Source organism: Tupaia chinensis, unplaced genomic scaffold (assembly GCF_000334495.1).
Source record: "Tupaia chinensis unplaced genomic scaffold, TupChi_1.0 Scaffold000117_2, whole genome shotgun sequence".
Classification (NCBI taxonomy): Eukaryota; Metazoa; Chordata; class Mammalia; order Scandentia; family Tupaiidae; genus Tupaia; species Tupaia belangeri.
The window spans coordinates 10,470,498-10,487,369 of NW_006159583.1; the positions used below are offsets into that span (position 1 = coordinate 10,470,498).

Below are 16,872 nucleotides of genomic sequence, written 5' to 3' on the forward strand. Positions count from 1 at the left end.
GGATTTCCGCATCGCTTCATTTCTCCATCTCCTTCAAATTTTTGATCAAATATCACCTTATTGAGGTGGAAGAAAAACATCCCAAGCCATTGTTTTGTCTCGAACCTTTCAACATTTGTTACTTTCTAATGAATGGAGCTGTTTTCTCAGATCCTTATTCTTGCCAATCTGATCGTGTTAATACCATTCGTTTTTCTTCTGAACTTTTGGACCTCCTTCAGTGCGTCCGACCGTAGCGTGTACTTGGAACGAGCATTGCCCAGTTGATGTTCACCACCATCGCTACCTGAGGGATCGTACATAGCACAGACAAATCCCAGGAGTCCTTGGGAATGAAGTTCTCATGACTTCCTGAAGCTCTGCCTCAGTGCAGCTGCTAACCTGGAGCTGAATGGCTCCATGCCCTTTACCGCTTCTGTGCGCAGAGTTCTCGCATTTTCTAACAACTCCACTGCTACCATCACCAATTCTCTGTCCCACGTGCAAAGGGACTTTTCTCTGCATTGACTCATTTAATTTGACTCGCTCTTCTAAGAAGAGGGTGTTACTATGGTCTTTCTCTTACAGACTGAAAAATGAAGTAACGAAGAAGTGAAAGAACTTGTCCAGCAACACACAGTGACACGGATCTTGTTACCAGGCAGCCTGTGCCTGTCTCTTTTTTAAGAGGGTTTTGCCATAGGGCATACACACTCGCTGGAGACAGAGGGACAGAGACGATGAGGGGGGAAAAGAAATCACTCCCCAGGGGGAATGGCCGCGCTGCAGTCCCTTCTCCTTCATTCTTCTCCTGGAATCTTGGGCACGCATGCACATGCACCTGGCATGATTTTCAAGCCACTGGGTCTGGAACTTGAACTGTGGTCAGCTATGTGGGAGTCCAGTGGTTTAACCACTCTGCCATCTGCTGGCCCCAAGCTTGTCTCTTATTTACAACAGAACCAAGAGCAAAGCCTCGGAAGAGAGGGGGTAACCGAGAGAGGCTGTGGGCATTCTCTCTCCTCTTTCTTCCAGTTTGTGTTGATTGAACAATGAACATATACAACAGTAATCATGTACCAGGCACTGTGCTCAAAGCTCTACAACTTATTTAATTCCCACCACCACCAGATAAGAAGGTATTTTTGCTACTACATGTGGAAGCTGAGGTTTAATGAAGTTGTGTAACTTGCCCAAGGTTACAGGTCTGGTAAGGTGCTGAGCCAGGCATTTCAGTAGTACTTGATTTCCTGATTTTTTTTTTTCTTAATTAGTCCTTGTTCTTACCAAGAACTAGAGACATAGTCTACATAAACCCATACATTTCTGGAAGATAGAGTCTTGAATTGCTTCCGTGTATCAGTCACCAGACAGCTGGATCGTGTGGGGAAGGCACTTGAGCTACTTAACATGGAGAGGTACATGCCTGATACCTGGAGGCTCTCACAGTCTTGCTCACAATATGTTTCAGTGATAAGATGCTCCACATGCTTGAGGGGTGCTCCATGAATGCCAACAGTAAATTTTCACATGCCGAATTCTCCCATGGCCCCTGCTCTGTGCCAAGCACTGCTCTGAGCACTCAGCATATATGAACTCATTTCATGTTTACTATGACCTATAATCCCATTCTACAGATGAGGAAATCGAGTCACAGGGGTGTTAAGTAAATTGTGCAAGATTCCCTACATAGTAAATGGCAGAATTGAAATCCAGACTCTGACAGGCTGCCTTAAGAGCCTGGACTTGTGACCACTATGCCATAGTGTCCCTTCAAGGCAAAAGGCATTCTAAGGAGCAAACGAGAAAGAGATGGACACACATCTGTCTTGTATGAAGCTTCTTGCATGCAATTCAGAGCCTTCTCTGTGGTAGGTACTCGGTAAGTGTGCGTGGGGTTGTTCAGGCTGCAGAGAGACACTGACCCTATAGCACCAATCAATTAGGGACATAAGAAAGTGGAGTTTTTCACAAAGCCCAGACAAGTGCCAGCGCCTTATCTGATAGTCTCTTGACCAGACTCAAACAACAAAGTGGTGGCCAATAAAAAAGAAATGAAGCACTTACCTATGACACCAGTCAGGAGGAAAGTGACGAGGAAGCCTAGAAAGCAGCGTTTAGGCATCATGGTCTCCACTGTGACTGGTCAGACAACCAGTGTTCCCTGCGAGGAGAGGACAGCACAGGACAGAAACGGGAACTGTGAAATCCTCAAGCCAAACATCTCAGGTGGCTGAACCAAGCAAATGGTTCCTTAAAGCAACCATAAGTTCATTTTGTTACCACATTATACTCTTGTCCTGTTTTAGAAGATGGATAAAAACAGAAGAATCATTTGAAAACCCATTTTCTGTAAGCTATTTTGTACGAACGCTTGTTTTTGCTGGCAAGCTTGTTTTTCTTGGGACTTCATTACCTGTGGAAAGGCAAATGCTGAGGATGGGCAGGCCCAGAGGCCAGGGCAGGGCAGGGTGGGGACTGTGCAAGTTGCACGCAAATGAGTGAATGCAGCAACTCATGGGGCCTTAAAGGAATCTGGCCCCAGGAGACTGAGCTGTCAGGGACTGGGGCTTGGCTGACAGGGTACTCTGAGTGATGTGCTTGGCAGTCACAGCTGTCAGGCTCTTGGCAGTGGTTCAAACAGGTGGGGTCTCTTGTTCATTCTTTTCTCACCATTTTTTAAAAAAATTTTCAGAGGGTGTGTGCACTTACTGGAGAAGACTGAGCTAGAGAGAGAGAAAGTGAGAAAGCACTCCCCATGGGGAATGGTCATGCCACAATCCCTTTTCTATTTCTCCCATTTTGGGATTTGGGACACACATGAACATGTGCCTACTGTGTTTCTCAAGCCACTGGGTCAAGGACTTAAACCACATAGTTGGCCATGTGGGATCCAGTCACCTTAACCATCACGCCACCAGCTGGCCTCTTTATTCCTCTTCAGTAGCTTCCCAGTTAACCTCCCTGGTATGCCCCATGCCTGCCCACGCAAGCAGCTCTCCACGGTGGTCCCTGCCAGACTCTCTGGCCTTCCCTAGTCCGTGGTGCCCTGGGCCCCTCTCAGAGTCTCTTCCTTTTCCATTCCAACTCCAGGTTTCCAGCAATCTTGGTAAAAATTTTGAGCCCATCAAACCAAATGATATCTTAAAATGATGAACATAGAGGACAATTATTTTGAGCTACATTCGTTTTTTTTTTTCATATCATTGAAATCTCATTGAACTAGATCATCTGCTCTTTGTCCATGACTTGTTTTATTATCTTACCAATTTTTTTGTACCAAATGTTTTTAGAGGCATTGCAGTGATATATTTCTTAATAAAACATTGCATTTACTTAGAATCATTCAGTATGTGAACAAAACAGCTGCAACTTTTTTTTTTAATTACAGAGTGGTATTCAGTTAATGGAACAATTATTTCATATAAGCTGCATCAGAGACAACTGAAGATGAAAAAACTACCATCCCCATATATAACTAATTTGTGCTGTGCACCAACAAGAACCTGCTTTAAATTTCCATGCCAATTTACAACCCCCATACTGGACCAGGCAAGGTTAGTGGCTATTGAAAATACCACCAGGACAGGGCTATCTAAAGACACATTCGGTAGTGTGTTAACTGTACAAAAAAAGAAACTGTGCAGTTTGAAAACAAATCTTACACAGCCTTACATTTCAATTTTTTTCTTTATAAGGAGTGAGTTGTATAGGAGGGTTAAATACTTTACAGACAAGGAAAAAAACTGCGCTAGAACCAACCTATTCATCATCATCTTCATCTTCTTCATCTCCTTCCTCATCTTCTTCATCTTTCTCATCTTCCTCCTCCTCTTGCTTTTTCTTGCTCTTTTCAGCCTTGACAACTCCCTTTTTTGCTGCATCAGGCTTTCCTTTAGCTCAGTATGCAACAATATCCTTTTCGTATTTTTCCTTCAGCTTAGCAGCCTTCTTTTCATAAGGCTACCATCTGCAGCAATGTCATTTCGCATCACTTCCAGTTTCTTTGCAACATCACCAATGGATAAGCCAGGATGGTCTCCTTTGATTTTTGGGCGATACTCAGAAGAGAACAAGAAAAAGGCCGAAGGAGGCCTCTTGGGTGCATTGGGATCCTTGGACTTCTTTTTTGTTTCCCCTTTAGGGGGGATATAAGTTTTCATTTCTCTTTCATAACGGGCCTTGTCCGCCTTTGCCACATCTCCAAACTTTCCTTTCTCTTTAGCAGACATGGTCTTCCACCTCTCTGAGCACTTCTTAGAGAACTCTGAGAAGTTGACTGAAGCATCTGGGTGCTTCTTCTTGTGCTCCTCCTGGCAAGTTTTCACAAAGAATGCATATGATGACATTTTGCCTCTCGGCTTCTTAGGATCTCCTTTGCCCGTGTTTAGTTATCTTTCCTCCGCAAGGCACAGAGTCACCCAGTGCCCGTCCGGCTCTCACTTGCACTGGCACTTTCTCTACGGAGCTCAATGTACTGCAATGGCTGTCACAATTATATATTAAAGCAAATAAGAGTCATAAACTTTTCAACTATCATAAAGAGAGAGAGAGAGAGAGAGAGAGAGAGAAAGAGAGGGAGAGAGAGAGAGAAAGGCCCTATAGGTCAAAAGAGGAAACATATTCTGGCTTCTTTACCCTTTTGTGTAGTCTCTCTCAAGTTCTTGGTTAAATACTCCCTTTAGTAAGACATAGTAATGGCTGTTGGGCAATACTCATTCACTTATTCAGTAACATTCAACTTGCTGCCCTACCATGAGCTAGGCACTGTTCTCAGCAGCAAGGATCCAGCAGCAAGCCAGACATGGTCCTTGCCCCTGCCTTTCTGAAGCTTACTTGTTGAGAAGGAAGTAGACAGCAGAGAACTATGGCCAAGTTGTGACTTCTGTTCATCTCTCCTCCTCTGGCTCTTTCTTCTCCTTCTTTAATGGGAGACACAAAGTTTTAGAAGCCAGCTTTAAAGCCACTTCCTTCCTCTCAATACTACCACAAAGATTAGCCAAGACGAGGGTTGTATGAAGGGAAGCAGAAAAAATGGGAGAGCTAAAAGGGCAGGGATGAACACTGCCGATGTGAAAGAGAAGGGAAGGAGGACCTTCTGTATGAAGAAAGAAGCAGAGGGGATGTTGTTCTCAAATGCAGATCTGCATCACCAGCCCATGACATAGCACCTGTAGACAACAATTCCAGACACTGCTCTACTTCGTGTCAGGCACGAAATGCTGGCTTCAAATTCATTCTTCCCTACTTTCCCCCCTCTACTCCCATCCTCATCCCCTCACCTCAGCAAGCGGCATCCACCTCAGTGGTAACAAGGAAACTACCATAGTGCTGGGTCTGGACAGAATGTCCAAACAGGCCTTGGCCAGACTTGCTTCGCTTCTTTTCTGCTTGTGGGCTTCCAGCAGATTGACACTCTAAGTAAGACATCATTATTATTTGCTTTTAGGTGTAATATAAAATTTTGGTTATTGTTTTTCTTTTATTTATTTATTTATTTATTTTAGAGAAAGGTTTTGGCTATAGGGCATATGCACTTGCCACAGAGAAATAGAAAGCAAGAAATCACCTTCCTGGGGTATGGCCACACCACAATCCCTTCTCCATTCTCCTCTCAGGATCTTGGGCATGAACACACATGTGCCTAGTGTGAGTTTAAACCACTGGGTCCAGGACTTGAACTGCAATTGGCTACATGGGAGTCCAGCGATATAACCATTACACCAGCTCCTGGTCTCTATTACTTTTATGTTTTAAAGAGATACTTCTTGGAGTATTCCAGAATAAGTGGCATAATGTCTGGGATTTGCCTCAAAATAATGCTAGGGATTGGGGAAGGGGATTAAGGTTAGTGGCTATTGAAAATACCACCAGGACAGGGCTATCTAAAGACACATTCGGTAGTGTGTTAACTGTACAAAAAAAGACACTGTGCAGTTTGAAAACAAATCTTACACAGCCTTACATTTCAATTTTTTTCTTTATAAGGAGTGAGTTGTATAGGAGGGTTAAATACTTTACAGACAAGGAAAAAAACTGCGCTAGAACCAACCTATTCATCATCATCTTCATCTTCTTCATCTCCTTCCTCATCTTCTTCATCTTTCTCATCTTCCTCCTCCTCTTGCTTTTTCTTGCTCTTTTCAGCCTTGACAACTCCCTTTTTTGCTGCATCAGGCTTTCCTTTAGCTCAGTATGCAACAATATCCTTTTCGTATTTTTCCTTCAGCTTAGCAGCCTTCTTTTCATAAGGCTACCATCTGCAGCAATGTCATTTCGCATCACTTCCAGTTTCTTTGCAACATCACCAATGGATAAGCCAGGATGGTCTCCTTTGATTTTTGGGCGATACTCAGAAGAGAACAAGAAAAAGGCCGAAGGAGGCCTCTTGGGTACATTGGGCTCCTTGAACTTCTTTTTTTGTTTCCCCTTTAGGGGGGATATAGGTTTTCATTTCTCTTTCATAACGGGCCTTGTCCGCCTTTGCCACATCTCCAAACTTTCCTTTCTCTGAGCACTTCTTAGAGAACTCTGAGAAGTTGACTGAAGCATCTGGGTGCTTCTTCTTGTGCTCCTCCTGGCAAGTTTTCACAAAGAATGCATATGATGACATTTTGCCTCTCGGCTTCTTAGGATCTCCTTTGCCCGTGTTTAGTTATCTTTCCTCCGCAAGGCACAGAGTCACCCAGTGCCCGTCCGGCTCTCACTTGCACTGGCACTTTCTCTACGGAGCTCAATGTACTGCAATGGCTGTCACAATTATATATTAAAGCAAATAAGAGTCATAAACTTTTTGTGTAGGATAAAGAGAGAGAGAGAGAGAGAAAGAGAGGGAGAGAGAGAGAGAAAGGCCCTATAGGTCAAAAGAGGAAACATATTCTGGCTTCTTTACCCTTTTGTGTAGTCTCTCTCAAGTTCTTGGTTAAATACTCCCTTTAGTAAGACATAGTAATGGCTGTTGGGCAATACTCATTCACTTATTCAGTAACATTCAACTTGCTGCCCTACCATGAGCTAGGCACTGTTCTCAGCAGCAAGGATCCAGCAGCAAGCCAGACATGGTCCTTGCCCCTGCCTTTCTGAAGCTTACTTGTTGAGAAGGAAGTAGACAGCAGAGAACTATGGCCAAGTTGTGACTTCTGTTCATCTCTCCTCCTCTGGCTCTTTCTTCTCCTTCTTTAATGGGAGACACAAAGTTTTAGAAGCCAGCTTTAAAGCCACTTCCTTCCTCTCAATACTACCACAAAGATTAGCCAAGACGAGGGTTGTATGAAGGGAAGCAGAAAAAATGGGAGAGCTAAAAGGGCAGGGATGAACACTGCCGATGTGAAAGAGAAGGGAAGGAGGACCTTCTGTATGAAGAAAGAAGCAGAGGGGATGTTGTTCTCAAATGCAGATCTGCATCACCAGCCCATGACATAGCACCTGTAGACAACAATTCCAGACACTGCTCTACTTCGTGTCAGGCACGAAATGCTGGCTTCAAATTCATTCTTCCCTACTTTCCCCCCTCTACTCCCATCCTCATCCCCTCACCTCAGCAAGCGGCATCCACCTCAGTGGTAACAAGGAAACTACCATAGTGCTGGGTCTGGACAGAATGTCCAAACAGGCCTTGGCCAGACTTGCTTCGCTTCTTTTCTGCTTGTGGGCTTCCAGCAGATTGACACTCTAAGTAAGACATCATTATTATTTGCTTTTAGGTGTAATATAAAATTTTGGTTATTGTTTTTCTTTTATTTATTTATTTATTTATTTTAGAGAAAGGTTTTGGCTATAGGGCATATGCACTTGCCACAGAGAAATAGAAAGCAAGAAATCACCTTCCTGGGGTATGGCCACACCACAATCCCTTCTCCATTCTCCTCTCAGGATCTTGGGCATGAACACACATGTGCCTAGTGTGAGTTTAAACCACTGGGTCCAGGACTTGAACTGCAATTGGCTACATGGGAGTCCAGCGATATAACCATTACACCAGCTCCTGGTCTCTATTACTTTTATGTTTTAAAGAGATACTTCTTGGAGTATTCCAGAATAAGTGGCATAATGTCTGGGATTTGCCTCAAAATAATGCTAGGGATTGGGGAAGGGGATTGACTGACCATGAGCTGATAATTGCTGAAACTGGGTATTAGATGCCTGGGGGATTATTATATTCCCTGACTCTCTGTGTTGAAATTTGTTATGACCAAAGAAAAAAGTTTAAAGTTTATCTACCAAATGCCATCTTTTGGAGGTTTCAATGCCATTTTAGTTTCAATAATAAGATCTAACAATTATGAGGCCTCATGCTAAGTTCTGTACATGCCTTATCTTAGTCAATCTTCTCAATAAGCCTGGGAGGCTGGTATTATTATCCTGTTATCATAGATAAAGAATCTGAAATATAGAAAGTTTAGGAGAATTTGGCCAAAGCCCTATGCAAATTGTGCCACTGTGAGGTGAAATTAGATCTAGTTGACCTTAAGGCCAGAGGAGTGTTATAGAATCACTGTTGTGTTATTCTTCACTTGTAATATTCATTCCACAGAAGAAAAAAATGATGTCAAAGAAGGCTTGGCTATTCATTCCTCCAGTTGTTTATTCTCTCAAACAGGTGTTTATTGGGCACCTGCTGTTTGCCTGGCACCGTGCTAGTTATCAGGGATGCCCAAGACCTCAGCCAGCTCTCGGGGAACAAGAGTCAATTTATTCAGCCTGTGTATAGCAAAGGGACATGTATTACTTATTCTCTTTAGGAAACGTGCTTAAAAACTGGTGTTCAGTATTATGTTGGCTCTGTTCGTCCAAAGGGGTCAGAGTGATTGTGTTTCTGCAACAGGTTCTTTTCATGGTTTGCTAAATAGCTAGGCATCTTTCAAGTTTCATCATGGGCCAGTAGATGGCATAGTAGTTATGTTACTGAACTCCCACATGGTTCAAGTCCTTGACCTGGTGGCTTGAAACTCACACCAGATGCATATGTGCCCAAGATCCCAGGAGAATGGAGAAGAAAGGATTGCAGCATGGTCAGACCTCCTGGTGGTGATTTCTTACTTTCCTCTCACTGTCCCTGTCTCTCTCTCTCCAGCGAGCACATGCAACCTAAAGCAGAAACTTCTGGGGAAAAAAAAAGATTTCATCATGAATTACAACTTGAACATTACCCTACTTCAGTCCTATGGAAACCTTATTAGTACCTGTAGTACAAATAATGAGAAATTGTTTTTTGGTTTTGTTTTTGTTTTATTTATTTTTTCTTTTTTGGCTGGGTCCTCAGTAATTCTGCTAAGCAATCCTATGAATTTTTTAAAAATTTCATTTACATTCCTACCAACAGTACTGGAGGGTTCCCTTTTCACCACAGACTCACCAACACTTGCCATTCTTTATTTTTTCAATCTTAGGCATTCTATCTGGGGTTAGGTGGTATCTCATTGTGGTATACTCCTTATGACAAGGGATATTGAGCATTTTAAAATATGTTTCTATGGCTATTTGTATGTCTTCGTTGGAGAGTTGTCTGTTCAGTTCAATATAACCAAAATATCAATGCTACCTAAATTAACCTGCAAATTTAATGCAATCTCAATCAAATTACAGAGATATTCCTCATATATTTAGAAAAGACAATTTGTCTGGAATCATAAAAGACCCCATATAGTCAAAGCTATACTTTGGAGGGGAGTAAGAGAGATCTCACTCTTTGACCCCAAAATATATTTAAAAACTGTGATAATAAAAATAGGATGGTATTGGCACAAAAATAGGCATGTAGACTAATAAGACAGAACAGAGACCCTGGGAATAAACCCCCAACATGCATCCAACTGATTTTTGACAAAGGGCACCAGACAATCCAGGGATTAAAAGAAAATCTCTTCAGCAAATGGTGCTTGCTGCACCCACTTACAGAAAAATGACACTGGGCCCCTATCTCTCACCATCAACAACAATCAACTCAAAATGGACAAAAGATCTAAACATAAAACCTTAGACTGTACAACTACTGTTAGAAACACAGGGGAAACTCCTGGAGACATCGGAGTAGGCAAGGACTTCTTAAATAAGACCCCCAAAGCACAGGCATTCATCCGGAAAAATAAGACAAGATTACATCAGGGTAAAAAGTTTCTGCACAGCAAAATAAACAATAATTAGAATGAAGAGACAACCTTCAAAATGGGAGAATGTATTTGTAAACTCCCCCTCAAATAAGAGACTGAGAATCAAAATACCTATGATTTTTAAGCAGTTCTGCATTCTGGAAATAATTGACAGGCAGATTGAAACAGCTTGCGGATGGAACTCAGAAAAAAAGAAACTTCATTATTCAAACACAGGCAACAATTATAACTAATCTCATCTAGTTTAAGTCTGATTAATTTTTAGATTATAAACACTAATACATAATTTTAAATCTCCGTTCATAAGATTTAGGGCTTCACTAAGTTAATCTTTTCTGCATTTCCCTCACATTTTTCAGGATAAAAGATGCAATTGATTTTCCTTTAGTTGTTCTTAACCAAGATCTTTTCACTGACCTCGAGAGCCTTACTGAGTATAGTCCATCACTTTGCGCATGCATTAGCATGTTTTTGTGTGTTTTCTTGATCCTGGAAAGACCTTCATGGTTTAACCTGAATGTAACCAGTTGTCATCTTCTCCACCACAAGCACTTAGATCCCTGCTACCATCACCCCTTGCCTGGGTTGTGGCCACACCGTTTTTACTGGCTCTCCCTTTCTCTATCGCTGTCTATGGCATCAGGCAGCAAGTTCTTTTCAGATTAGAACCTTTTGCTCAAAACCATCCAATGTCTGTCTTCCCATCTCAATCAGAATAAAAAATAAAGACTTTTACAGTCTCCTACTAGCCCCTACTTAATCTGGCCTGTTTCCTCTAAATTCACTTCTTACAACGGTATTCCTAACCCATGTCACTCTAGCCTGGACCCTTTTTCTGCTCCTGGAACATGCAAAGCTCATCTCTACTCTAGAATGGTCCCCTCTGCTTGAATGCTCTTCCTGAGATGTCCAGCTCATTCCCACACCTCCTTCATGTCTCTGCTCAATATTGCCTTGTTCATAAACCCCTCCACAGACACCCTACCAGCCATACCCAGCCATACGCATCCTCTTCATCTACTTACCTTTTCTCTACTTATCCTCACTGGGTATGCTCTGTTTTGTTTCACTCTTGCTCTCTCTCTCTCCCATTAGAATATAAGCTCTATAAGGTCATGGATATTGTGTTTTTTGGTCTGCTTTATCCCCAACACTTTGGATGGAGCCAGGCACAAAGTAATCATTTAACACGAATCTAGTGAATCAATGAGAAAGAATGTGATATTAGAAGTGGATGAGTATTTAAAAGACTTAAACCCAGAGAGCAGTATGCTGTTTCTCTGCTTTTTACCATCTAGGTTGGAGTCCTAAGGGGAACGGGCTGAGTCTCTGGTCCACAAGGTCCTTGTGGTTCAGTCAGACATACACATGGGCAACACTGGCTTTGACAAATTCTATGATACTACAGCCAACTTTTGAGCTAGACATAATCTGTGTGACCTGGGAATTTCCTGCTTCTGAAGGATTGATTAGATTTTCCTGAGAAAACATTTGGGTGCTCTTCTGGGTGTGGGGGTGGGTGGAGTCATATGGGTGTTCTTTGGTAGTTTTCTAATTCTAATTCTGTAGTAATTAGCCTGTTAAAGTTTTCTATCTGATCTAGGTTTAGTTTCTGCAAATTACTTTTCTTTAGAAGATTATCTGTTTCATTCATGCTCTTAAATTTACTTGCACAGAGTTGAGCAAATTATTCCCTTAGGAATTACTCTGTGGTTTCCCTTTTATAATCTATTATTTTCTCTATCCTTTTAATTTTTTTTTTAGTAAATTAGCTACTTAATTATCTTTTACATTTTTTTAACAGATCCAGATTTTACAATTAGTTACATATTCTTTTTTTTTTTTTTTATTGATTTTTGCTATAGGGCATGTGCACTTGCCGGAGACACAGAGAAAGAGACAGAGAGACAGAAAGTGATAAATCACCCCACCACAATCCTTTCTCCTCCATTCTCCTCTTGGGATTTTGGGCATGCATGCACATGTACCTGGTGTGAGTTTCAAACTGCTGGGTCCAGGATTCGAACTGTGATCGACCACATGGGAGTCCAGTGCCTTAACCACTATGCCACCTGCTAGCCCCTAGTTATATATTTTTAAAATGTTTGTCTATACTTATCTCCTTTTACTTTTTAAAATCTTTGCTTTTCTTCTATTTTTAAATAAAAGTTTCTTGAGTCAGATGTTTATTTAATTAGTTTTCTTATTTTATACTGAATGCAAGTACTTATAGCAGGAATTCATTCTGAAATGCATCCATAGGCTTTCCCATTGGCTCTAAAATGTGGTATTTTCTTCCTTTTCTCCCTCCTTCCTCCCTCCCTTCCTTCCTCTTTCCTCCCTACCTTCCTTCTTTTCCCTCCCCTTTCCTTTCTTTCCTTTCCTGTACCTGAGGATGTGTGTGTGTGTGCATGCGTGTGTGTGCATGGGTGTGGGGAGAGATCATGTGGGGCTGGTCATGTTGCACTCTTCTCATCTCTCTATCCCATCTAGATCGTAGGCACCTTCGCATGCTGACCTGGTGTGTTCTTCTAGCCACCAGGGCAGAAATTCAAACCTTGGTCAGCCCTGTGGGATCCAGTCTCCTTTACACAGCATTTAACCTCAGTGCTCTGGGGCCAGCCTGTGATACTTGCATTATTATTTTTAAAAGGTTTCTTCCCTTTACTCATGATAGCGTATACACGTGCACATGAGAGAAAGAGAGAGCCGAGTACCCTCCACAGGGGCTGGTCACACAACCCCCTTCCTCTGATTATCCAGCCTGTGAGATCTTGGGCACTCACATGTATGCTTAGCGTGCTTCAGACTGACCCAGCCGAGGATTCAAACTGCAGTCACTATGTGGAATCTGGTTCCTCTTGAGTAGTGTATTACCATTGTGGCAGAAACCTGGCTCTCCTTTTTCTGTTCTTTTCTTTTTGTATTTTTTCAAGAAATTCTACAATAATTTCTTTTTCTGACCCAAGGATTTTGTAGGAGAAAATTAAAACAAAATTTGCAAGTGGAAGAATTGTTTAATTCTCATTGCTTTCCTTCAAGTTTTCTTAAGGAAAAGAAAAAGAAACTGATTTACACAGCCTGATTTGGAATTCCCCATCCTTGCTCTGATTTCTGGGAGTGGAAGGGCAGAGATAGATTACTATCTCCTATCTGATTTACTATTTAGTTTACTATCCAAGAACAAAAAGATAAAGTGTAGTCACATAACTGCTTAAATGCATAGCAGTCCAAGATATAAACTGTACTTCTGGATGGAATTTAAATCCTCTTAAGACTCAAAGTAAGGACAATACCTTTTGCATCTGGAAAGTGACTTTTTTTTTTTTTTAATGATATTACCATAGCATTGTGAGTAACCACCATTAGTAACTTATTAGTGTATTTCCAGCTGTACCTAAGGCTATTTTTGGGTGGAGCTGCTGGGTGGGCAAAGTTAGCAGACACGTAATCATATTGATCCAAGACAAGTGGAAGGTCAAATGTCTTTATTTATATAGGAAGTGAGAGACATCAGAGCACAGGGGGAAAAGCAAGGGTTTTGGAGAAAGGTGACACTTGAGTTTGTATTCAAATTTTTGGGACTTCAACTTGAAATGGGGTCTTCACCCTGGGTATAGTCAAAGGCCTGAAAGCTGCCATTTCTTATCTCTCTAAATGCCCACACAAACCCAGAGTGCTCACAAAACTCATTTGCTTTCTGGAGTTTCTAGACTCTTTAACTGAACCCACTTAAACATCCCATATTCTCCCAAATAGGGGACTATCATAACAATGTGGGTGGCTCCTACGCCCTCCCCATGATAGTGTGTGGATGTGCAAGTGGGAGACCTCCTTCCTCACCAAACGCATGTCCCAGCAGAAGCTTCTGCCCGGGGGGGCCATCCTGGACCTCAGGATTCTGTCATACCTCTAACCGTGCTGCACTCAGGCACCCGGAGGCACCCCTCTGCCTCTGCACTCTATAAGGCCCTGGCTCTGCCTCCTCAATGTTTTATTTGCTTTGAGTTCCTTCTACACGATACTTACAAGTAAACTCTTTGGCTTCTCATTTACCTAAAAAACTGGTAACTTTCCTATGCTGCAGTTTCCTCAGGAAAAAAAAGTATCTCATCAGCCTCAACATGTAACTAGGAGAGTCAATGAGAGAAATTTTGCCAAGCATCAGCCTACCGCAGAGGCTCATGATAATTGGTTTTCTCCTCCATTTTTTCCCGTATATATTATATAAATATATTACATTTAATAAAGTATATGTAATACAAGGTTTTTATACATATCAATGTAACTCATATAAATGTATATATTGATAAACTATAAAACCATAATAAAGGAGTAAAACTGGTATGATTATAAACAAAATCAAGATAACTGTAAAGAAAATTTAGTTGGCAAATATTTTTTGAGCTGTTGGCGTATGTTTTGAGCAGTATCTTGACATTGGGAGTATCACAGCAGATCAGACAAACTCCTGTTCTCAGAGCTGACACCTTAGCACCTCTGTGTGTGGCAGGCCGACAGTGAACCATTGTAGAAGACACATCACTGTTTTTCCAGGTGATTAGTGCTATGGAGAAAGCAGGGTGCAGGGAAAATGATGGGAGGAGGTCATTGAAGCTGGGGCCAAGAGGCCTTGTTGACCATAGACAGGCTGGAGTTAGGAGAGGCAGGGAACCACTCGGACGGAAGAGGTCACAGCAAACCCTGAGGCTGAGGCCAGATGAAGGAGCAAGGCACCCGTGACTAGGGAGGTGAGACCAAGGGACAATGAGTTCAGGGGCACTCAGTGGTGTGAGCCTGAGGCCTTGGACTTCACAGAAGGATTGAGGGACATTCTGAAAAAGGGAAGCCACTGCAAAGCCGGTTCCTTGTAGATGAAGAAGCCTTGAGAAGTACGTGGAGAATCCTGTTGTGTACTGAGAAAACCAATCAACTGAAAATCTTGAAGAAAAAAATTAAAAGTTTAGATATTGGTTGGATACAAAAATACGTAACAGATTTTTTCGTATAGCCATTTAGAAACTGCAATGAAAGACTGTATACCCATCAGCAACAAACAAATATATAAAGTGTTAAGAAATAAACTTTGTAGGAAATGCCCTACATTTTTTTAAAATACAAAACTATTGAGGATGTAAGGCTTAAATAAAAAATGTTCCCCATTCTTGGAGAACATCAGACTTTGGAAGTCTATATAGTCGATGGAATGCCCATAGAAACCCCCAAAAGATTCAAAATTTGGGGGGAATTTTAAATATAATTTCTTTATTTTATCTGAAAGAATTACCATTAAGAAATATGAGCAATGAACACTGATCACAGTATTTAGGAGAGCCTCAAAAGTTAAAATATATCCTAGAATAAAGCTATCATCATTAGGAGTGTGATATGGACACAGGAAAACAAGTGTCAGGAGTACTAAGAATTTTGTGTATGATAAATATGACATTTGAAATGAGCACAAGAACGTTGGAAGATTTAATGAACAGTATTGGGATAACTCATTTGTCAGGGGAAAAAAATCGAAGTTGAATTGTGTCTCTCAAAAAGATACATTGAAGCCCTAACTCCTGATAGCTATCAATGTGATCTTATTGGAAAGTGGCTTTGTGAATGGAATCAAGTGAAGATGAGATCCTACTAGACTAGTGAGCCCTAATCCCCGTGCCCTTACAGAGATTTGGACACAGAGACACATGGGGAAGGATGCCAGGTGACAACCGAGGCTGGGACTGGAATGACACAACTGAGTCAGGAAAAGCCAAGGCCTGCCTTTAACCACCAGAAACCTGAAAGTCAATCCTCCCCTAAAAGTACAGACTTCATTCAGAAAGTTCACGGGAAAATTGAATTGAAATATGAGTTTATTTGGGTGCAAAATAATTTTGAAATGCAGTTTTTTCATATTACACATTTTCTGTGAACTTTTTGAAAAGTCCTTGTAGAATATGGACCTAACAAAACCTTAATCTCAGGCTTCTGGTAACTAAATTGTGAAAGAACAAATTTCTGTTGTTTTTAGTCATCCATGTTTGTAATAATTTATTGTATGTCATAGGAAATTAACACAAAATAATAAAGCTGGATCCCGGTCTCACCCCTTAAATGACAAAAGCAAAACAATTTTAAAAACTAGATGGTAACAAATACTATGTAAAAATGAAACAGTGACTCCCAAATACCAGATGAAAACATGGATGAAGATGTGTATCTTTTGGGAAACGGGCTTTTTAAGAATGGGAGAAAATGTTGAATAAATCTGCCTTTATAAACATTTTAAACATCTGTGTGTGGTGTAACCGTCAGAAGACAAGCAATTAAAAAATAAAGTGTATCTCATGGCAGATAAAGGGTTTGATCAGGAAGAAAAACATAAACCCAGGACACAGAATGAAATGACAAGAGAGAAGATTAGTAGTCACGGAAATATACATGCCTAATAAATAAAATATGCTCAACTTCCCTAATTATTAAACAAATGTAAATGAAAGCATTAAAATATTTTACCTACAAGACTGGTAGAGATTAAAGACTGGTATTAGTAAGAACAGGTTTTTTTTTTTTTTTTGAGAAAAAGAATTTTCCTATAAGGTGCGTGTACTTGCGGGAGACACAGAGAGACAGGAATCGAGAAGTCACCCCCTGGGGACACGGCCATGCGGTAATCCCTTCCCCTCCATTATCCTCTTGGGATCCTGGGCACGCACACACACACACACACACACACACACACACACACACGCCCAACGTTGAGGTTTTGGCCACCAGGTCTGGGACTTGAACT

The 16,872-nt window shown here is 41.4% G+C and overlaps 1 protein-coding gene across 1 annotated transcript in view; it reads right to left on the bottom strand.

Annotated features, from left to right (window-relative positions):
* IL22RA2 (interleukin 22 receptor subunit alpha 2) overlaps positions 1-2,107 on the bottom strand; it is a 28,267-nt gene extending 26,160 nt beyond the window's left edge. The window contains exon 1 of the mRNA XM_006144356.1: positions 2,047-2,107. Coding sequence (XP_006144418.1) covers positions 2,047-2,107 — 61 coding nt within the window. The remainder of the gene's footprint in view (positions 1-2,046) is intronic.
* Positions 2,108-16,872: the final 14,765 nt, after the last annotated feature.